Genomic DNA, 23,775 nt, shown 5'->3' with positions numbered 1-23,775 from the left:
TTTTTTGGCCAGACAGTGTATATATACTGTAGACTACAAATCATGTTTTGACTAATCACAAAAAACAGACAGTCATGTTCTTAAAAAAACATGGATACTGCCTGACCTTTTGATTTCTACTTTAGGAGTGGAATTCAATGCTTCCTGTCTTAAAAGTGTCTGCTGGCTCCTACAATCATATTAATTTGCTCACCTCTGCAATAAATAAATCTGATTTCTGAGAATGGCTTTTTCAATGCTGTCATACAGGAGTGGCTAAAGTAATTCACACCATTGACATTACTTTATGAATCAAACCATTGTTCTAACTTCTTTATTGCTGCAGTAAAGTCAGCTTAAAACTGGTACCTCCAGTATTTCGGTTCCATCTATAAATGCCCAACTGTTATAAGTAAGAAAAATATCAGACAATACTACCTCACAACTGATAGCTGTCATTTACATTATATTTAGGTCCCTGCAGTCACAGAGTATCTACTATTCCTTTGCACTGCTGTTTTTGACACATTAGTTTGTTGTCATTAACTAATAGGTGCTCCAGTGGTGACAAGTTTATAATAAGCTCCTTTCTTTTCCATAAGTTCGTCATGTGGGCCCTTCTCAATCACAATGCCTTGAGACATGACAGCAATAATGTCAGAGTTCTGAATTGTGGACAATCGATGAGCGATGACGATACAGGTACGACCTTCTCTTGCTCGATCCAGGGCTGCCTGTACTGTCTGAAAGCCAAGACCATAAAATAAATATAATGTAAAGGAATTCATTGTTAAAGTAGATCTAAACCCTAACTGGAGAACATTTACAGGGTTATTCACAAAAGGGTGAAGAGTTTGGAGAAGGCAGGAGAAGTGAACAATCTAGACCAAAATAGCTGATTTGGAAAAATTATCCACATCAGCTCACTTTCCAGTTCAGCTATGTTGTCCTAGATTGTTCACTTCTCCTGTCTTCTCCAAACTCTTCACCCTTTTGTGAATAACCCCCTTGGTTTGCTAAAGCACTATAAATCATAAACAATCACCTTTTTTTAATAAAGTACTATTCCCACTTTTTTAATCATTTTTTGTACCCTAGTCCTGCTGATCTCCTCCAGCTTCTTTTTGTTACTTTCCTTTTTACATGCACTATCTCCGGGACCAGATGCACATCATTGCTCTGGGCTGGCTTCTCAATAGCAACATGGACCATGCATATGGAATGTGTTTCAACATGGCCACATGTAGTCGCCAAGGGTAGATGTGACAGGGTGGCAACACAGGAGTTTTTGTCGATATCTACAGTATACCTGGGAAATCTCAATGGGGATTGCATTTCTGCAGGCTGGATGATTCTCCTAGCATCACACATCCTCCAAAATGTCTATATATACAAATACTAACTAATGAACTGGCAGATTTATGAAGATTGTCTCATACACTAATATATGTCCTGAAGCAATGGCAGCACACAATCTGGGTCTTTTCTATTACACATTCCGCATGCCGTCAACCCCACCACTTCTATGAACCGAGAGTCCCCATTCACATAGACTTTAATTCCTCACCTTTTCACTCTCTGTGTCTAATGCAGATGTTGCCTCATCAAGTAGAAGAATTTTAGGGTCCCTGATGATTGCCCGGGCAATTGCAATACGCTGCTTCTGTCCACGAGAGAGCTGAGACCCGTGAGCTCCTACATTGGTGTCGTATTTCTGTAACAGGAAATTATATAATAATCAATATTATTATCTAGCATACAGATAAAGACAGCAACATAATTATGATGTAATTATATAATCATATTGTATTATATAATTATATGATGTATTTATATAATGATGTAATTACTTAATTATGAGGTAATTGAGCAGAATTTTATATCTATATAGAATATAAAGTTTGGTAGAACCTCTGTCAACCTAATGCTATTTGGGCCCCAATGGCGGTATGGCATCTCACTTTTTATCCCAATGTGCCCACTTACTTCTGGAAGGTCCATCACAAAATCATGAAGCTGAGCCTTCTTTGCAGCTTCCATCACTTGGTCCATGGAGAGCTGCTTGGAATTATCTCCATACTTGATGTTTTCCGCAATACTGCAGTCAAACAGCACTGGTTCCTGAGACACTATGCCAATTTTAGAGCGGAGGAATGCAACATTGATGTTCTTACTGGTATGGCCATCTATTAGCTGTGCAAACCGAAATATAACATTTGTCAGGAGAATAGTAACACAGAAATATCTTTTTGAGGCATATGTATGGTTACTTACTGAGGAGGTTGGGGAGGAAGGTTTTGCTATTCGACGAGTTTGATTGCTTTATAAAGGTTAATTTAATTAAGTTAACCCCTTCGTGATTCCCGGCGGCAAAAGTCGCCGGGAGTCTGTTTAAACAGCCCCGCTGCTGCTACGTCGTCAGTCACGAAGGGGTTAATTTGCATCACATGGTTGGCTTCCATGTTTTCCAGCCAGGTGAGCTAGACACTGGCCTAGCATAAGTAAATGTATTAGTACTGGAAACATAACTCCACAGTGTTTCTCTGTGCTTCCTCAGCCTTTCTTATAATATGGGATAAATGACAAGTGCCCATTGTCAAAAAAATCCATAAATATCAGTTTCTTGCTAAATTTATATATTCAACATACCACTTTGCCATGGTCAGGGTCATAAAATCTTTCGAGAAGTTGAACGCTGGTACTCTTGCCACAACCACTGCTGCCCACAAAGGCCAGCGTTTGTCCAGGTTTGACTGAAACATTGAGGCCGTTGAGTACTTGGATATCAGGACGGGTGGGATACGTAAACTTGCAGTCAATAAACTCAATGCCTCCTTTAAAATTGTTCTGGAAATTGCAATAGACATTAGCTTTAGTGTTCATCATAGTTCAGGGTTCAGACAGAATTACAGTTAGAGCATGGTTCATTAGCTGAACTCCAGAAAGATTTTCATTATACACAGATATATAGACATTAGAAAAATCTTAAAAGCACCTTGTGTAAGTACCTAAAATTGTCTTGCTATCAGCTTCTTGCAATCCCTGTACAGTACCGTGGAACTCACTCTGAGAAAGGGACAGCACTAGGAACTAATCAGACTCGGGATGCATGCTTGTAATGTGACAAAGGACACGCACAAGGAGAGTAATGGACACCCAAACATTGTTTACTGCCTACAGATTTAGTATGAAATGGATTAGAGGTATTTTTTTCAAATTCTTCTTACCCATTTTTCTCCAACGTCACCATGTACAGAAATCTTTGGAATGCGATCCACCAGTTTAAAAAATCGTGCAGCGGATATTTTGGCCTTGGCGTAATCTGGAGTATAAGAAGATGCCCTTCCTAAGGCAGTTCCACTGGTCACAATTGAAGATATCACCCTGGAATTAGACATAAAGTATTATCTGTTTGAACAGGCTACATGATGAACTAGATGCTGAAAGACAGCCTTACATAACAACCAGTGCCATATTCTACCTAAAATGTTGTCAAATAATTGACCACATGAGTTAATCTAAAAGGAATGGGCAATAAGGAAAATAGATCAAAGAAAGTCACAAAAATACAAATGCAGGTGACATGGACATAATGTTAGAACAGCAAAGTAAAATTGTAATTGACAACAAAAAGCCCGCCCCAGAAAATTTATATGCAGATTTAACCAGGATAAATTAAAAACAAAAATACCATAGTGTCAGTGAAATGGAACCTGCTGTATGGAATGCTGGCAAACTGCACAGGTTATTTGGGAAGTGACTCGCTTTGCTGTTTTTTTGTCTTTCATTTTATTTTGTGTCTGATTTGAGGTCAGCAGCCACTTTTAGCTGCTGCCCCATCCATTGACTTTTATTTAGTGGAGTGGTTTTTGGGGGTTTTCATTTATTTTGTGGGCATTTTTTATTTAAGATGATAAGGCCTTTATTTTAATTTAAACTTTTTTTTTGCTGCAAAGCTTCCCTTTAATGCTGGGGGGCTTTTTTCAGGAGCGGTATTTTGGGGTTTTCTTTTGTGTTTTTTGTATTATTCTTTGTGGATAAGGCCTTCTTTCTGTTTGGGGTGCTGAAAGAGCAGCAGTCGTTTGTTAACAGCCATCTGTTCTTGAAGCTGCTTTTTGTTCACAGAAAGTGTACAGTGTACCTACACTGCCTCACAGTGTACAGTGTACCTACACTGCCTCACATTAAACCATCACATTTAGTGCACCCCCCTTTCCCCATAAAATAAAAGTTGCTGGCTAATTTTACACTGATGAATGCTCTGCAGTATCTTAATTCTTGTAGTAAAATCCTAGCCTGTGCTTTTTGTCTCTAGTATATTTGGGTCTAGCCTGGCTCATTAAAATTGTCTTTCTGCGAGCCAAGACCCAGCCTGTGTTCTTTGTCTCTATTAAATTTCGGCTTAGCTTTGCTCATTAAAGTTGTCCTCCTGTGAGTCAATTGTCTTCGGCAGCCTTTAAATCTTGCAGTACTGTTTCTCTGGTACATTTCAGCCAGTTCTTCCTCATTAGAAAACGTTTTGCTGCTGGTCCATTTTACACTGATAAATCAGCATCAAACTTCCTTAATGGCCTTACAGACCATTTTCTTTCTGCTGGTCAAAGTAGGCCTATTACCATTTGATGATGTGTACCTGTTAAGCTACTTTAAAAAAACCAAAAACGTATTTTGCGCTCCATAAGGCGCACCTGACCATAGAACGCAGGGGTTCTGTGAGAGCAGCTGCAGTTAGTGACAGTTGAGACAGGTGGCACTGTGATTACAGCGCCACCTGTCTCAGTGATCACACAGAGCAGACGAAGAACGGACGTTCTTCGTCTGCTCTTGAGGCTCTATGGTGAGCTCCTATGCCACGGGTCACGGTTCCCCTAGAGGAGTGGGGGACCTCGAAAACCACGGGGGGCCCAGACACGATTGCCGCCACCGCTCGATTTGATACAAGTGATCTGATTAGATCGCTTGTATTAAACGAGCGGCGGCCCCACGCTGTACATATAGCTCTGCTTGTCCGGAGCAGGGCTGAATCTACAAAAAAACTACTCGCCCGGCGCCCGAAACTGCATGTCCCGGGCGTCGGGCGATAGGGATTCGCTCCATAAGACGCACAGACATTTTTGCTCCCCTTTTGGGGGGAAAAATTGTGTCTTATGGTGCGAAAAATAATAAATAAAACTAATCGCCTTAGGATGCTGCTGTATGTAAGCCATGCTAATTGCAAAATAAAATGTATTTCACAGCGAAATATGCACTGCCAATGTACTATGTTGCTGAGTCTGCCTATGAAAATTATACTGTAACACCATGAGCAGCTTTAAGGTATCACCCAAGCATGTTATTTCTAGGAGTTGTGTTTTTTCAATGGCCGCATAAAGAAACCTTCTCTAGATATACTTTAAAAAAACCTGTTTTTGCATTGGTACATACCCCCATGGCAGTCCCTAGCTTCACCTGCCTTTTTTGACAATAGTTTGCCTATTAGTCCTAAAAATGGCCAGAATTTAACAAGATTTGCTCAATGTTTTTTTTTTACTTTGTTAAATAAATGTACTACATTAGATCTGTATGCTGGTCATGGTGTTGTAATGGAACCTCCCAAAAATAACTAAAAATAATGGAATTTGGGTTGTAAGCATGTAAAGGAGCTCAGTCCTTTGATGCTCTGGAAAACCTCTATCTGTACCAATAAAGAGATATTGGTATCCATGTTTGCACAGACAGTGCAGGGGCACCACTGCATCTGAAGGAAACTACAGATAGAGTAATAATGTACCTGAACACAAAGCTGTAATGGAGATTTTCTGCTTCCACAAGATATCCTCCATATCGGTAAGATACTGAATTGGCAATGAAAACGATACACTGAGCAAATCCAAAGCACAGACCATAAACATTGGCTTTTTTGATTGCCGCTCTGTAGGGGGCTTCCAACTGTTCCTCGTACATTTCAATAAATTGTTTTTCTTTTGCAATTCCAGCAATGGTCCTGATGTTCCCAAGTGATTCACTGGAAATCTGACAAAACAGAATTACATTAATTATATTAACAATGAACACTGCTTATATAGACCTTTTATCTACCTATATAAATAGATCAAATACAACCTAATGAAGACAGCATACAATTGAACGTGAAACAACAACAGTATGTTACTGTTATGCAATACTTTTATATTGTGCATAGTAATGTTATTATCATGGGAGATAATTATACAGAAGTAATATACGGTAAGCCTATACACTGAACTGCATAATAGTTTAGTGGTTGTCTTTATATGCTGGAAGTCAATGTTTGCATGAACGTCCTCTAGATGCTCCTGTTTTTTCTTGAAATTTAAATGGACAGGTTAACCGTCCAGGGGCCTGTGCTGTGTTGACAAGTTCACTTCCAATGGGGTTTGCAATCTTGTGCAACTCTTCACTTGAAGTAGGTAAAATGCAGGTCACAAGAAGATCTATTGCAGGTCAAATGCACATGTCAATGAATTCTGAATGATCTCGGAGGCTCAAACTGATGCCATTGGCATAAGCCCCAGCCAGCCGATAGAGGCTCTTACTATTCAGCTCAAGTGTTTGTATTTATATGTATAGTTTTGATTATGATTATGAGCTCCTTCTTGGATATGCATTTATATGAATGTACTCTGTTTCTATATAAATCTATACACTAAATTGGCACAGTGAATGGTTTATTTGCTGCTATTGGCTTGAATTGAAATCACTGCAAAAATCAATTAGATAAATCTGGTTTCATAACAAGCAATGTTATCTATTGCTATTGCTTGTTACGCAGTGACAAGCAAGCAGTGGAGTGCCATCCACTTTATGTCCACAGAGTAGTCAGAGTTAAAAGGTTTACTGTTGAAAGATATATGATTGCACTAAAGGGGATTAAGAAAATGCACATAAAGACAGCAGATATGATTGGTTCAGCAGTTTTTTTTCCCTCACTTGGAGCACTCAATGATATGACTAATTGTGTATGATGGGCCTGCAACATCAGTTAACATTAAACTCCAGGCATGTATAAAAGATACACATCAATAAAGTTCTGTAATTATGAATAAATCATTATTATTTTTCAGTGCAAATAGTTATGCACAAGTAACGATGAGCTCATTGGACTGCCACATCCCTTTCATTGTCCAGTCACAGAGTGAGGGTGGGGAGGAGCAGGGCCGGCCTTAGGCCTTTAGGCGCCCTGTGCGAGAAAGCTTTACAGCGCCCCTCAGTGGCCACACCCTTTAGTGGCCACGCCCCCGTAACCACACCCATTTCCCCCAATATATGCACCATTTAAAGACTCCTATTTTGTTAAGCCGCAAAGAAACATATTAAAAAGTGTGATAAAAATAAAACTTTTATTCAAAGGTATTAAACTTGTAGGCACAATAGAAGTATTCTTATCAAATAAAACAACAGAAGGTAAACAATAAATGTCAAAATACAATAGAGTCTATAAAAATAAAGTGTCAGGTCGTCATGCTGACCCCTTTTTTCAAGTATGTGCATCTAGAAAAGTAAAAATAAAAAACAGAACACAGACCCCGGGCTACATGGAAATGAAGCCAGAGGTCTGTATTGTATTCAGACACATTTGTTGCCATGGCGCCCTGTGCGGCCGCACGGCTCGCACACCCCTAAGGCCGGCCCTGGGGAGGAGACCTGTAAGTGTCACTGAACTGCAGCAGAGCAAAAACAGGTCTCCTGTTCTGCCCGACAGGACTGTCAGCTCAGAGTTCAGCTTAAAGCAGGTATACTTGCAGCGGAAATATGGGATAAAAGGTATAGCAGCAGCAATATATATTTACTTAAAGCAGAACCGGTCATGCAAACTCTGAAAATCTACAATTAATAATGCAGCCTGTGTTAAAGCTTACACATCATGGCAGCAACCCCTTATACAAATGATTGGTTAATTGGCAAACCTGATACTTTAAAAATATTCACCTACTAGATGATAATTTTTATAAAGCTAATTTTAGGTAGAAGAGCAATTTGTCTCCTATCAAGGCTTCAACTGGGCATTTTCACTGACCAATGTTCTAGATAGCTTTGGGGTCTACGTTAAAGTATAAGTTTAACTAAAATGTATGTTTTTTCATTTCTGGATGCACATACATTTTTACCAACCACAGGCCCTTTTTTTTGTCTTAAGGACCCTGTTGGCAGGATTTCCAAAGTTTTCTGGTCTGTTTATTGAACGTTATCAAGCCAGAAGCATGCCTCATGTTCCTAGGGGGGCTTTCCAGCAAGTAAAAACAATGTGTGTAGAACACCATAGAAATGGACTCATTGGTATCATAAAGTTACGATGAAAAAAAGAACTCTCTTGCCACCAGACTGCCCATGGAATGTATGCTTCTGTATTCCCCCGTAGTATTAGAATGCTGGTACTGGATAGACGTACTATTTAATGTAAAGTTATGAAGACACACCTTATAGATTTAGTAGTAGCTAGGCCTTATTCATAAGGCCATGCGATTATATACATTCATATGTGTTTTGAAGCAGCGTTTGAAAAAATAAAAAAAAATGCGTCCAGGGGCAGATAGATTAGATACACTTAGATGTCTATTCACTAAGCTGCCATTGGCAGCCGAGTGAATGACCGACCTGAAGCAAAGTGAGCCGAACGATGTTCAGCTATTCACTTCAGGCTGGTACGGCTGATTTCAGCCATATATCGGCTGAAATCAGCCGTACATCGGGTCGCTTCACATGGCTTCGGGTCGGCCGAACATGCTCAGCATGTTCGGTCGACCCGAAGTGCAGAAAGAGTTTGACTCAGCCGATCCAACATCTGGATCGGCTAAGCCGAACCTCCGGCAGGCTACTTGCTGCTGTTCGGTCTATTCTTATAGATGCCGAATAGCAGTGAGTGAATAGCCGAATGCCACTCAGCGGAGCTAGCAGTGACAGCTAGCTCCGCCCAACTGTTTTCTGTTGGCCGGCGGTTCTGCTGCCATCAAAAAAAAGAAGAAAAAAAAAGTTTTTCGCCATAGGAATGCATTGCTAGATTCCTATTGGCTATTTCAATTTGCAATAGCCAATAGCAATGCATTCCTATGGTGAATTTTTATTTTTTATTCTGACGCTTTCCTGGGGCCGAAGCTAGCCGAAGGATCAGCCGAAGCTACGGCTAGATCCTTCGGCTGCTTCGTGAATAGACCCAATAATGCTGCTTTTTCTTTTTTATTCTGACACAGAGCCGTTGGCTGGCGTCAGAATAAAAAATACAAAATAAATTCACCATAGGAATGCATTGCTATTGGCTATTGCAAATTGAAATAGCCAATAGGAATCTAGCAATGCATTCCTATGGCGAAAATGTTTTTTTTTCTTTTCTTTTTTTTTGACGGCAGCAGAACCGCCGGCCAACAGAAAACAGTTCACAAATGTAAATGCAGTTACATTTAAATGCAGGAGAAATGGATCTGACAAGTATACTTTTTTTTTTACCCTAGTAATATGGATCCCACTGTCTGCAGAGTCTACCCTCTGTGCAAGATCTACTTTTTAAATGCCCCTTCCTCTTGTTAAAATACAGAGTAAAAGTAAAAAAAAAGAAAAAGATGCTGGGAGGAAAAAGGTAGATAATGTACTTACATTTCCTCTGGCTTCCATGTGCAGGGGGTGACATTATTCCCCTCCCAATTTAATACCAGATAATGGCGAGTAATCCAAAGTAATCCTCACTGGAAGGAGGATGACATCACTCTTGCCTAGGTGCTACAGGCAAAAGCTGGGGGAAAGGTAAGTATACTATGTAACTTTTCCCTCTACTGGTCTTTTTAAAATGTTTTTGTGTTGCCTTTAATCAACAGGGAGGCGGCATTTGAAAAGGGCACCTTGCATTTTAGCTGCAAGGTTTACTTTAAGTAGGTGCCTGGTACACTTGGACCCTTGGTTTAATAACATAAGATAGATTTACCCTGCCTGCTGATTCCATAGCATGTTTGTCCTGATTGGCAAATCCAGTAAGCATTCTAGCCTGGAGGGCCCCTGATAAAGCCAGGAAGGGCAAAAAACACATGATGACCAAGCTCAATTTCCAGCTGAAGTAGAAGGCGATGATGATAGCCACTCCGATGTTGGTGAGAGAGTTTACAATCATGCCAATCTGTGATCCGGTAGCCTGTAATTCAGGTACATTTATTGTTAGTGTTAGACTACATACAAAAACCAACCAACAAATAAATAAATAAATATTCATGTATATATGTATATACAAATTGCACTCTTTAACAATTTGCATTAAAAACATTTGGGCTTCTGTTATGTCCCTGTGTCTTCAAGGAGGAATGGGCTACCTCCATACATACCAACCCTCAGTTTATCTATTGCTATATATGATCCAAGATTAAGGTTCTCATAGATTAGAATGAGGACCACAATACACAGATGGGCCTTGATGAGGCAATGTGGCTTCTACATATTTTGTAAAAGTTGCGTAAATAAAACCTCTGTGTTCAACACAAATTGTTAGTCGGTGTAATTTGGTTTTCTTGCAGGCTAGTTGGTAAGTGCGCTGGGAAATGTTTGTGTTTGTACTGTGCAAAGCCCTTTCATGTGCATCTTACTTTAAAAGGCTAATTAGAGATTGATGGGTGCGGCTTCCATTTTTTTTTTAATTTCAGACTTAATATCAGCACTTTTAGGACCACACAAGGTCTATTCTTTGAGGTAAGAAGCGACCTGCTTGCCACTTGCTTGAGAGTGAGAAGTCAGAGTGCACAGAGATATACTAAGGGAAACCTGTACTGAGAAAAAATTGAGACTTTCACTGATGGCCTTGTTAAAATGTTAGTAACTTAATTTTTCTTCTCCTCTAATAACTTTAGTGCTTTCTGGATCACTGACCTGGAACAAGGTAGAAGATATGTTGTCCGTACACCATTCAGGTTCAAAGTATAGGGGTCTAGTCATGAAGCCGGAGGATCTAGCCGTAGCTTCAGCTGATCCTTCGGCTAGCTTCGGCTAGAACCGAAGGGCTGCTGTACAGGCTATTCCCTATAGCCCGTACAGCTCCTGAAGTTGGCCGAGCGGCTCAGTCGAGCCGAAGGTGGCTGAAAGACTAAGGTGGCCGAATGGGTGGGCGGAGCCAGCCGTCATCTCACGACTGGCTTTGGCCATTTGCAGAGAGATCAGCGTCCCTGGTTACCAGCCAACCAGGGACACTGATCTCCAGACAGCAAACTCTCCCGGGCACTCCGGGAGTCTCCCAATCCCGGCCGCCCAGGAGAGAAACACTTTTTCGAGTAAAGTAAAAACCTTCCCTGCTTTTTTTTTTTATTCTGACATGGAGCCGTTGGCTGCCGTCAGAATAAAAATAAAAACTCCGCCCGGCCAATAGAAAACAGTTGGGTGAAGCTAGCTGTCACTGCCAGCTCTGCACAATCGTTTTCTATTTATTTTTTTGCACTTTTTAAGCTATTTTTCTGTTCTGCTTGGTCCCACAGAGGGCTCATCGGCATTCGGCTATATACTCACTGCTATTCGGCATCTATAAGAATAGACCCAACAGCAGCGGGTAGCCTGCCGGAGGATCGGCTGAGTCGAACTCCTTCTGCACTTCGGGTCGGCCGAACAAGCTGAGCATGTTGGGCCGACCCGGAAGCCACACAAAGCCACCCGATGTACAGCTGATTTCAGCCGTACCAGCCTGAAGTGAATAGCAGAACAGTGTTCGGCTCACTTCGTTTCAGGCTGGTCGTTCACTCGGCTGCCTACGGCAGCTTAGTGAATAGACCCCATAGTTTTTTTTTATGTTCTTGCAGCATAATGGAAAATGCAACATTTCAGGACCATGCTGGGTCCCTTCATCAGGCAAAATGTGGACACCATGGTTCAGAAACGTTGCATTTCACATTATGCTTCAAGAACATCAATATAGATGGTAATTTTATGCTGAATGGTGTGTGGACAACATTACTTTTCATCCACCAGGTAATCCAGCACCCAATGCACTTAATAAGAAGGGGTATATCAATACAGAGTTTGTCAGATATATCACTATTCATGACCTAAGCCAAGCATGAAAATACGTCAGACTGAAGTCATAGCTCCTATTCTGCAAACATTGTTCCACCTCAGTGACTCAAAGTAGCATTTTCAGAAAGTGAAGGAAGCAATTTCAGTCACCATAGGTTTTCAGTACAGTGACACGTTGCTCCTTACAAAAAAAAAGCTTCTTTTTCTTTGAAAGAGACAAAACATGTTTTTCCATAGAAAGTGGATATTAATTTACTCTTTATGTAAAAGGCAAATTCACAAAAGGCCAATTATCTCTCCAAAGGTCAACATGATTATGTTGTGTGGAGAGGTAGATCTGGAAAAGCTGTAGTTACATAAGGACTGGGGACTTTTGTCATTGGTAATCTGACAAACAGAGAGGAAACATGGTTACTATGTCTGAACAAGTTATCTGACCTGTGTTTTAACTCATATGTACAAATCAGCACCAACGGATTGCATTAAGAAAATGACAGCTGCCATTCGAGGAAAGATTTGTTCTTTTTAATTTTTTTTTTTTTTTTTACTAGATTCTTCTAAGCCTAATAGTGTTAAAGGTGATGTGTGGAGTGAAAAAAACTAAAGGTTATCAACTATTAAAAATTTGTGAACAGTACAATGTGGTAAAAGACATATGATAAAACACACCACTTTTATAATGCTATAATGTGAATTCAGCCTTCTACAAGCTAGTTAGCAATGACAGCTCCCATATTTCCGTACAGGTTCTACCTATTATATTTTCATACAAGCTTCTAAGGGAGGGTGACACAGACTGTTCAATAGTATTCGAAATAGGGGAAATAATTTGTGACCGTCGCACATCAATCAGTATAGATCCTTATAACATATGCTGAGTGCTCTAGTGACAAGATGAATGGTACCATCACACAGTTAAAAGGATCTTTGACAGCACCTTCACCTACCTCCTACAAAAGAAATTAAGATTCTTGAAGATGCAAAATCATCACAATTAGTATATTCAGCATTTCCGGACTGTGCAGTCTCCTTTATCTGTGACATGTTACATTTTGATAAAGGGATCCTGCATGGTCCAAAAATATTGTAGCAGTTACACAGTGCACATAAGTACAATGGCATGCATAATAAAAATAAATAAGCCAAGATTCTGGTACTAAGGCTCTTTTGTACATGGTTTTGCTCTTAGTTGTAAATATGAAAAAAATATGTCTCTGTCTCAAACCCACCCAATTGTTTACCCAGACTCTAGGCTTCTTACCCCTTGTACTTGTGATGCATCTGTTGCCAGCCTTGTTGTAAGAGCTCCAGGACTATTTCGAGGGTCATCAAACCATCCAACTTCTTGGCCAAGCATAGCTTTGAATCCAATCTTACGCAACCTTCTGGTGAGCAATTCTCCTGACTTGGCAAATGTGTAACCCTGAAAAATGATACAGTAACAAGTAACCAAAAGAAATTAAATCTTAATCTCCTACATTGAATAGAAGACCTGAAAATAATTACCTGTAAAAACTGTGTCAGTAAAGATATGACACCAATAAGAACGAACAGTAAACAAATGCCGTTAATTTGATCCCTTTGTTCTTTTTCATCTTGTAGAGAAAATGTCTGCAAAATAATAGGTGCACATTACCACATAGGCCTGAAATATCTGGTTATCTATGTAAGATGAGAAAAAAAATAACATTGCTTAGTAAATAGTGTTTCTATCTGTTTGCATACTTTGCAACATTATTGTCCTGGAATCAGCCTGTAATAAATGTTCATGTGTGAATTAGAAATATTTGAAATCATATAAAACATTAGTCTGTGAACTGAGTCTGAAAAAAACAAAGATAATAACATTGACCAAAAAAATACTTTCCCTTTAAAAATTAAATGACTTTGTCTATGCCAGTCTTTTTCAATCATGGTTCTGTGGAACCCTAGGTTTCCATTGAGGTTCCTAAAGCTTTTTAAAGCAGTAACCACCAATGTAAGTGAACACCTCTACACTGACTACCAATGTTAGAAGACACCAACATTTTCACTCTTTGTATTTCTTTTCTGTTATTATTCAACATTTATACTGAAACCATTTTTATTTTTATAGATTAGGGAGTTGTAAAACCATAATCTGCCATGGGTATCAAATAATCTGAATTCTCTATTCTTTAATTTAACACTTTCTACAACCTCACTTCCCTGCAACTCTGGTATAACACACTGATCATGCTAATGTACTGTGAGCTGTAGGTATAATCAATTTTAGCAGTGTTTCGTGAGAAACCAAAGGATGAGAAATGCTTTGGTTATAACTTCTGCCTAGTGGTTTTAGTCCTCATTTAGCCCCTGGGGACACGGTCATAGGAAGAATTTGTGTTTCTTGTTCTTACAGATTTCCTTCAGGTGTTCTGGTTTCTTTGTTCATCACAAAAACATAATAGTAGGTCAATTAACTTTCACCCACATTGATCCAGTGATGCGTTGTGCCTTCTGTGCTAGGTGAGGCACCCCCCATCCAGAGGAAGATCTGCCCCCATTCCGACGAAGCACCATCCCCAGCTCGGTAACCAAGCTGTGTGGGGAGGAGGAAGTTAGGAGATAGAGAGGAGCATCCCTGTCCCTCACTTGCTCGTCACTACTGAGTCACTGCTGAGGCATCTAGATCGATGTGTTTTTTTTTTCCGTTTTTTTGATTGGACAGCTTGGACCAATGGGGCTTTGCCATTGGTCCAAGCCATCCACAGAGCTCACGCCTCTAACACAGAGTAGAGGCTGTGACAGCTCTTGCCTCACTAGTTAGGTTACACAAGCAGTAGGGAAGCCCGCTGCTGTGTAACCTAACTACCTGTCAAAAGCCGGATGCAGTGCTGCCTGTAATTACCAGGCAGTGCTCCGTCCATGACAGGTTACACAGTGTGGAGGCTTTCCCTGCTGTGTAACCTATAACAAGCCAATCTGAATGAAGAAAAAGCTGTCAGCTTCAGACTTGAAGCTGACACCTTTTCTCTTCATAATACTAGGTGAGGCCCTGCCTCACCTGCCACCACTGACTGCACGTCCCTGCATTGATCCCAGTGTGAGTGTGTGCCTGAATGACTGTGACCAGTTTTCATAGTCAAAATAGGACTGTCAGGAATGATGTACATTCACCCACATATCATGCCAGTAACACATTACTGTGTAAAATAAAATTTTCTGGGCATCTGCGATGCCGGTCAGAGCAATCTAGCTGGGTACTCATTATTGCTGTCTCTGTGTATTAATGTCTGTATTTTTTATAATAATTAATAATGTATTGGGTACTTACAGTTCCCCCACTTTGGGTGCATACACTGAGAATCATATTGCTATCAGCGTAGAATAACAGTTTCTTTCTTTCAGACAGTTTTATTTTTTAATATAGAAATGCATCAGCACTGAATTACTTAATAAAATAAATTCTAACAGGGTGTTTTTTGGATATGCTGTTTAGCAGGACAAGAGTACCTACCCCAAGAATCTGACTGAAAAGGAGAGCATAGAGAGGATTTACAGCACCATTCACAGCAGCTCCGAAGGAACCAAATAACATGTAGGGCCATTCAGGAGCATTGTACTTCAATATCCTGGCCACTGGAGCTGGCTCTACATTTTCATCTTCATCAATTGGAATTGCTTCCTGAAACAAAACAGAGTAAACCTGAAATATTTATAATAAATGTTTTCATAAAATACAGAATAGTTAAAAGTTAGTAGATTATATTTTTTATACCTAAAATATAACCAAAAACCAAAGACCAAAAACAGTGGGAAAAAAAATCATAATTTTTACCTGTATAGGCAAACATGGTCACAGTTTACATGTGCTACAAGACCCAAAGGAACAGGAGATTCATGTTGTGACTTCCTGTTCGTACAATATGTCCCCTCCCTAAAGCCCTTAAAGTGTGTCAATATAACATTATTTCTAGTGGATGAGAAATATATTGAGCAATTCCTCATTACAAATCCTACTTTCCTGCAGGGATACCGCCTTGTCTCCTGAGCATAAACTCACCTTTTTACTTGTGGCTGAGTCCTCATACTGCTGAAAAGCTTCAGATGTATCAGCTACTGTCAAAAATGGAGTGTCAGGGACCAAATTGGATAGCTGAGATCTTGAGCGCTGGCGAATAGATGCACTAAAGGAAGAAAGTGTATGAGCATGTACAAAATTTACTACATGATTCAACATGGGCATGCTGAGACTTGTGGTTTTGTAGGCTATATTCTGGCCTCAAATAATCTGATACATTAAAAAATACATTGCTGCCCCATGTTTAGAAACCTAAAAAACCAAACCTCGAAATATAAAAGCATTTTTTTATGGACGGTAAAACCCATCTTTATTCAAAATGGGTTAACCTCACCCAAAAATGATATTCTATTTTAAAGATAATATTGTGAGGTTGCCAGTCATAGTCTAAGGCCTCATTCACACGCATGCACGTTTGTGCAGAAACCTGCACCCAGGAGTGTGGAAATAAGTGTGGATTGCAGTATGGTGGGCTACATACTGTTGTGTACCCCCTTAGCACACAGTTCAGAGACCAACAGTCCTTTTTAGGATTACCATTTTGTGTGTATCAGCAACAACTGTAATTGCTATTTAGCTGCTGCCCCCTCCCCCTGCAGTGTTTTTTTTATTGTTTTATTGCTCTTTAACTTCTTTTATTTAATATTTATAAAAAAATGTAAAGATTCTGATGAGTTATTTTATATTATTTTCTGTTGCTAGGGCCTTTTTTTAAAATTTTAGTGTGCAGCATACACTTGTTGTCACAGGCAAAGCTGCCTTTTGTTTGAAGCACATCATCGCATACTTGTACAGCGATGATGTGCTTCAAACTTGTAGAGTGCACACTGTGCAGATTCACCTATCAATAGATCTCCTATTCCTCATTAGCCCTAAAAGTGAACAGTGTCTATGTCTTTATGGTATATGCATTAAGGTCTGTTGTAGTCTGAAACAGGAAACCTGTTGGGTTTGAACAGTTTCTATGTCTACATGACAGGTTGGGGGACCTGCCTGACCCACATCTACTTTAAAAAGGCCCCAAAGTATAAGAGGGCCATTGTTGTGATGAACATTCTACACAAATAGTATGTCTGCCCCTGAAATATTGGACACATTTGTAGGGAATTCCTTATGATATTGTGTCCCCCAGATATACTTGCTTATGTATTTGATATATTTCTGTGAGTGTGACTTTTATTATAATCTTGCTAAGAGGGGCTTTAGATACAAACAACTGCATGGAAATATTGCAGGTGGGGTATCCAAGAGCCAGTGTCTGTGCCCATCCAAAACTTAGACAACAATTGGTATGGAGTCGTACTTTAAATATATTACCAGTTATTCTTAGAATAGTAGAGTATTTCAATATTATGCAGAGCATTAAAAGTCTCAAGGAATGTATTCTTCTTTCAGTTAACTTAGAAACTAAAGTGGGTAATAAAATGTTTATTGTTGATTACTTCATAAAAATAGTAAGCGTTTTATAAATGGTTGTAAGTATATCTCTCTTTCTCTGTTCTTCTATATGAAACTCTTTTGTATGACTTACTTATTTAAACAGACTTTCTTTTTACACCCTTTAGTATATAAATACGTATACCTTGATAATAGATTCTTTAAGACCTTTCTTCTGACGTCTGTATATATTTTCTTACACAAGCTACCATAATGTATAATTGTACCTCTCTTAAGTGTGACCTTTCCGAATGTACTTTTCCAAAACAATCCCCCTTTTACCTAGACATATTGTAAGGTATCAGGTATCAGACATTACATTTCATCAGTGTTACAAGAGCCTACATATATATAAATAATACATTTTTATAGAAAGTAGAGAGTTTATTTATCAGTGACTCCTAAATATGCCAATTATCACCATATTGCACCTAATTAACATATGTCTCACTGCTTGCTATTCAAGCAGCCTGTGAACTTTACAAAACCAATTTGATGATAATACCGTAAACTGGCTTGATAGCTGCCTCTTTTTAAAGGTTGAAGGTTCTCCAGTTTAGGCTCTTCAAATTCTTTGTTCTCTTTGTCTAATAAAAAAATTACATGTAAAAACTACCAATCATTTCATAGGCTAAGCAGGAGTTTATTGAATTACACTTTTCATTTTAAAAAAATGCACAAAGAAGACATCTATTTTAATATATCAGTTTTATAAGATTCCCAATAAACCAAAATACTTCCAAAAGTGGTAGTATTTAAAGCTGAACTCCAGGCAATTTTCTTTCAATATCAGTTAAGACGTTTTTTTCTCCCTTGTCTAACAATGTCTATCATCTCGGTTACATTTGGAGGACAAAACCGCGATCAGGCACTGAGGTACACCTTGGGAGAGGAAAATGTTGTATGCACACCTAATATTAAAACAAATGTACATGGAGTTCTGCTTTAAAGTTGAAAATTGAATTGTACTGATGCATTTTCTCTTTATCTAATGTAATTACTTTTGCAGGAACAATTCCCCCTAATTAAAGTGTATCTAAAGTTGAAACCTTTTTTTTTTTTTCTAGTTTTGGGTGCAGTTGGCAAGGGTTTTGTTGTTGTTTTTGCCATCTGTGCACCATTGGGGAGATTTTCCTTCATTCCCTGTCCTGTAGACAACACAGGGAGCACAAGGTAATCTCTCTAATTCATGTGAATCATAATAGGCGTTTGTCACCGTTGGAAGGCCACCTCTTTATTCCATTGATAACTCAAAATGTTTTATTTTTCCTCACTTTCACTTCAAGTGGCAATGGTTACTAGGACAAATAGAGAGGGTAAATCTCTGCAGCACAGACACAGGCTGTATATATAAAAAAACACTCTATCCAATTTGTAATTAAAGTTTTGGCTTTAGATATACTTGAAAGCTCAACTGAAGCCTCACACCTTTTAAAGTCTCTATAGTCTGTTACCTTTGCAAGTCATGGTTTAGCTTGGAAATGAGTAGAAATGCTGCTTCATGTCTGTGCTGGTTTAGCTAGGTAATAGCCATGCTTCTTGTGACATTAAAATACAGAAGTGAGATGATATTACAGATATTTTCCATATTCGTCCAGAGCTTGCTCAAAACAAGTTGGATTGCTGGAATTTTCTGTGTGCTCCCACCAACGGGATACAATAATACTGACCAAAACAGTAAAGTTTATTTATGTTGTTCGCCTCTTTTATTTTATAACAAATAACCTGCGGCTCCTTTAAGGGAATTGATGTCTTGATCCTGTGCCCTCCCCAATATTGAATTATTTTTACAACAAGAATTAGAACACTGCAGATGATACAGCAGTTTAAAATTGGTCAGCAGCAGGCCAATATTAATTTGAGATAGTAGGCCCAAATAGTATATGAAAACGTTTATTTAAACTATTAGGATGAGAGGGTGTAGTGAAGGAAAGTGATATAATATAAGGTGGGTTTCATTTCCCTTTAAAACGATGCAGCAGCAAGCTGTGAAAAAAGGGCAACTCCAAGAACAGATGGTCAGTAACATAAGAATGCCCTGCTTTGAGCACCCCAAACTTAAAAAATGTATCTTTATTACTTTTAACCACCCTTTCTAATAATTGACTGCATTAGTGATTAGTGTTATGGCCTTGTAGTACTAGGATGAAACAAGTTTAGATTATGATACATAGATTTGTATGCAGACCCCATACCCAAATTGATTTGCCTGCTCCTCTAAGCCTCCATATCCAGGTTTTTTTGTTTGTCCCAAATCCAACCCTAAAGCCAAACTTGATATCAAGTAGACATAGAAGAAATTGTAATTCATGAGAAGGCATTGCATACCTTTATTCTCCATCTCAGTCAGAGCTTTATCTCCTTGACTTTGTAATGTCACCAAAGTAAAATAAACTCCTTTTCTCTCAAGCAGTTCATCATGTGTTCCTCTTTCCACAGCTCGGCCATGTTCAAAGCCAATAATTATGTCTGCATTTTTGATTGTGGACAAACGATGAGCAATAGAAATGGTGGTGCGACCAGAATGAACCTGCACATAAAATGGTTGATTACAATTCTCAGCACAGTGTGCAACAGGGTCTCTTTCATACCTAGGAGCTCTCAAGGATTAATATTAAAATATAAAGATTTGAGATGTGTCTCAGTGTCCCCGAGTTTATGTCTTAAAATTCAGGGCCAGCTACCTTTGAGTTGACTGAATTTACATGTAAAATTACTGTTTTGTCTTTCTCTTTTATTTTCATATTGCCGCTTAAAAAATAATAATATAGATATCTATGACTAGTTTACTGTGCATGTAATCACAATCTCTATTAAAATATTAAAAGAACTTCAGTTTTGTGGAAAAGCATGATGCTTTTGAATTTGCTAAATATATCCAATTGACACTTTGGGGTTGATTTACTAACCTTATAAACACGCCACGAACATGTATACACCTCTGTAGTGTGTTCCCTCCCAGCATGATCTATGGGTGGAATCTAAACACCTTTGTAGTGTGTACACACCCAGCAGGTGTGTTGTGCAAAGCCCTGCCCTGAATTGCAAGGTGATGTTGTGTAAATTAGCTCTACATTGTGTTGCTTGCATTGATGAATGCAGGAATGTAAATGCATGAGCTAACCATTTTTGTCTAAACTGTGAAGCAGCATTATATATGGATCATGTGCATGATTTTTCCATATATGGCATTAGTGGAAACATGCTTATAGAGACTTTTTGGTTGATAAATACACTTTGCTGTGTAAAAATCACACGCACCTGGTGCGTGCGTGTGTTTAGGTTAGTAAATCACCCCCTTTGTATCTACTTTTGCAGGAGAACTTGCTGTAACATTATAGGTAAAGAGTGTTTTTGTGGTCCAAACCCCTCTAACCCTTAGAAGCAAGGAAAACTCAAAAACTGTGGCACCCAGAGTCTATTACATTTTTCAGTGTAATAATATGGCTTGTTCTGTCTAATGTCTATATGTTGATTCATTAAGGATCTATCAACAAACAAAGACAACAGCAGAATGTGCAGTGCTGGTGAGATTGTGATTCTGCACCCCATAGTAATCACCTGGGCAGCTATAGCGGAACCTATGGCTTGATTTTTGCTGATAAAAATAAATGTTATTTTTCTTGAGATTAGTCATGTGCCGAACACGCCCGTGTTTGGTTCGTATTCAAACATTCGAACGGACGAAAAGTTTGAATTCAAACTCGAACCCAATGCAAGTCAATGGGGGTTGAACTTTCGGAAACGATTGTCCCCTTTAAGAGGGCTTATATGCAAGTTATTGGCCATAAAAGGTGTATGGGGTTCCAGGTACTGCACTATGAAATGAAATGAAATGCCTGTGAAGTGGCGGATCTGTACGATGTATAGAACCTGCTGTAGCAAAAAGTTACATTTCTAAATAATTGTATTTATTTTTTTACTCTTAACGCATGCAGTTTACCTTCCCAAACAATATCAGGCCCTTTAGGTCTGGTAGGAATGTTAGGAGGGGCCATTTTTTTTTTAAAGCGTAGGGTATCCCCTAAATGTCATACCAGACCCTTATGGTCTGTTAGGAATACATAGGAGGGACCCCGTGTAAATAAAAAAATAAAAAAAGTGTTTGGGGTTCCCCTTTAAAGTCATACCAGGCCCTTAAGGTCTGGTAGGAATTTTAAGGAGGAACCCCACCCCCAAAAAATTGGGGGGGAGACGTACGGTCCCCCCTAAAATTCCATCCAGACTCTTGATCTGAGCATAGGTCTGGCAGGGCCGGAAAGGGGGGGACAAGCGAGCGCCCCCCTTCCCTCCCTCCCACACCAGGCCACATGCCCTCGGCACTGGGAGGGTGCTTTTCCAGGGTCGCCCATGGAAAAGCACCTTGTCCCCGTGCCAATGGGGACAAGGGCCTCCTACCCACAAACCTGACACGGTGGTTTTGGGGGTATGCGGGCAAGGGGGCTTATTTGCAAAAAATGGATCCACTGACATAATCCAGGGTCAATCATGGCGTCCAGCGTTGTCCATGACGACGACCACGACTTTGGCCTGCGGACACAGAGACTGCTTGCCCTCTTATTGCTGCATGGGAGCATCTGCTTGTCCTTTTTGGCCTTTCTGACATGATGTTTACTGCAATATACTGCAATAATCGACTGTTAGAATCAACTGTTATGATCGACTGCTATAATAGACCAGTATGACTGACTGCTATAGTACACAACTCTGATATAGAACGCTGTATATAGAAAGCTGTATATAGGATGCTGTATATAGGACGCTGTATATAGGACGCTGTATATAGGACGCTGTATATAAGACGCTGTATATAGGAAGCTGTATATGGAACGCTGTACATGGAACGCTTTATATGGAACACTTTATATAGGACGCTGCATATAGGATGCTGCATATAGGACGCTGTATATAGGACGCTATATATAGAACTCTGCTATAGAACTCTCTTTTTTAACTCCAGCAACACACTAGTAGGGCTGCGGTGTAAGCAGCCTCATATAGTGTGCTGCTGGGACTTAGCTCTGAGCCATAATTGGGCAAAGTCATCATGACTTTGCCCAATCGTAGCTCTAACTGAGTACTGAGCCCTGATTGGGCAAAGTCTTGCATCTGACCAGTGGCCAGGTGCAAGACTTTAAGCAATTAGAGCTTCAGAGGGTGCATTGCCTTGTGGGATGTTGCGCGGTCAAATTTGGCGAACGCTCGAACAGGCAATGTTCGGGTCGAACGTAACCGGCAGCCCATCACTACTTAAGAAGTGTATTATGTTAGTTAATGTAGTCACAGTTGATTAGTTAAGCAATGTAATGCAGTTACTTTCATACATAAAACACACCTTATCAAGAGCTTCTTGGACAGTAGCTTCACTCTCATTATCCAAAGCTGATGTGGCCATGTCAAGAAGGAGGATTCTCGGATTTCTGACCAGGGCTCGAGCAATGGCAATTCTCTGCTTTTGTCCTCCACTCATCTGCCCACCGCCTTCCCCGACAAGGGTGTCAAATTGCTGGAAATACAAAAGAAAACCTGTCAATCCTCACTGAAAGGGGGAGCATAGTCAGTGTGCTTTGGCATTAAAAACTCTATGCATAAAAAATCACAATGGTTGTTATAAGAAAGGAACCTATTGCTGCTATTGATTTTTTAATTTTCTGGGTACAGGTGTCAAACACGCACAGATGTCGCTCCATACATTTTTTCATTTGTCACTTCTTAGAGTGGAGCCTGGGCTCCACTACTCTCTGCAGGGTACAGAGTTGTTGTGTACACACAATACAAGCAAGAGACACTTTGACAAACACAAACCATCCATGACTGTGTATCTGTGGCCACCAGAGAACATGCATGTTTCAAATAACTTTGCATGTACATTATGGCCTCCATTTCCAAAAGAGGTAAATGGAGGTTTACCTGCATAGGTCACACTAGGTGAATGTACAGAAAGTCACGTTTTGACATCTGTGCATAGGGTGCCTAAGCTGGTATTGGGGTATATATTAGAGTACATTGACAAGCGGCCAGTCCACCCAATTCTGATAATGTAGTTTTTATGGAGGATGTGAGCCGGTCAAACCAAAAAGTAACTTCAAATATCTCTTAGGGACATCAATCTTGAGCTCTCCATGTCTGAGTTTACAGGATTTCCTACCTGCAATGCCCATTTTAAGTGGATATATTTTTTTAGAATTATGTGTATAAATTGTCAACAGTTCAGCAGGAGAGGTGAGAACTGGTGGCAGAATAATTGCTGTGCACTCTTTTTAGGATATTGTCCTACAGGAAACCCTTGAGAGAAATAAAAAAACGAATAGGCTGGTATGCCCACC

At 39.6% G+C, this 23,775-nt stretch overlaps 1 protein-coding gene across 1 annotated transcript in view; it reads right to left on the bottom strand.

Moving 5' to 3' along the window:
• Positions 1 to 521: 521 nt before the first annotated feature.
• Positions 522 to 23,775, bottom strand: part of LOC108796980 (bile salt export pump-like) — a 55,959-nt gene continuing 32,705 nt past the window's right edge. Inside the window, exons 15-28 of the mRNA XM_018568548.1 lie at positions 22,785 to 22,955; positions 19,778 to 19,979; positions 17,955 to 18,030; positions 15,995 to 16,118; positions 15,449 to 15,616; positions 13,477 to 13,581; positions 13,232 to 13,393; positions 9,911 to 10,114; positions 5,750 to 5,991; positions 3,207 to 3,363; positions 2,629 to 2,826; positions 1,966 to 2,172; positions 1,547 to 1,693; positions 522 to 722 (exon numbers count right to left, since the gene is read on the bottom strand). Of these exons, the coding sequence (XP_018424050.1) occupies positions 522 to 722; positions 1,547 to 1,693; positions 1,966 to 2,172; positions 2,629 to 2,826; positions 3,207 to 3,363; positions 5,750 to 5,991; positions 9,911 to 10,114; positions 13,232 to 13,393; positions 13,477 to 13,581; positions 15,449 to 15,616; positions 15,995 to 16,118; positions 17,955 to 18,030; positions 19,778 to 19,979; positions 22,785 to 22,955 (2,364 nt within the window). The remainder of the gene's footprint in view (positions 723 to 1,546; positions 1,694 to 1,965; positions 2,173 to 2,628; positions 2,827 to 3,206; positions 3,364 to 5,749; positions 5,992 to 9,910; positions 10,115 to 13,231; positions 13,394 to 13,476; positions 13,582 to 15,448; positions 15,617 to 15,994; positions 16,119 to 17,954; positions 18,031 to 19,777; positions 19,980 to 22,784; positions 22,956 to 23,775) is intronic.

Source organism: Nanorana parkeri, unplaced genomic scaffold (assembly GCF_000935625.1).
Source record: "Nanorana parkeri isolate BGI_ZX_2015 unplaced genomic scaffold, ASM93562v1 scaffold1206, whole genome shotgun sequence".
Lineage (NCBI taxonomy): Eukaryota > Metazoa > Chordata > Amphibia > Anura > Dicroglossidae > Nanorana > Nanorana parkeri.
This window is presented reverse-complemented; position numbering and strand designations above follow the sequence as displayed.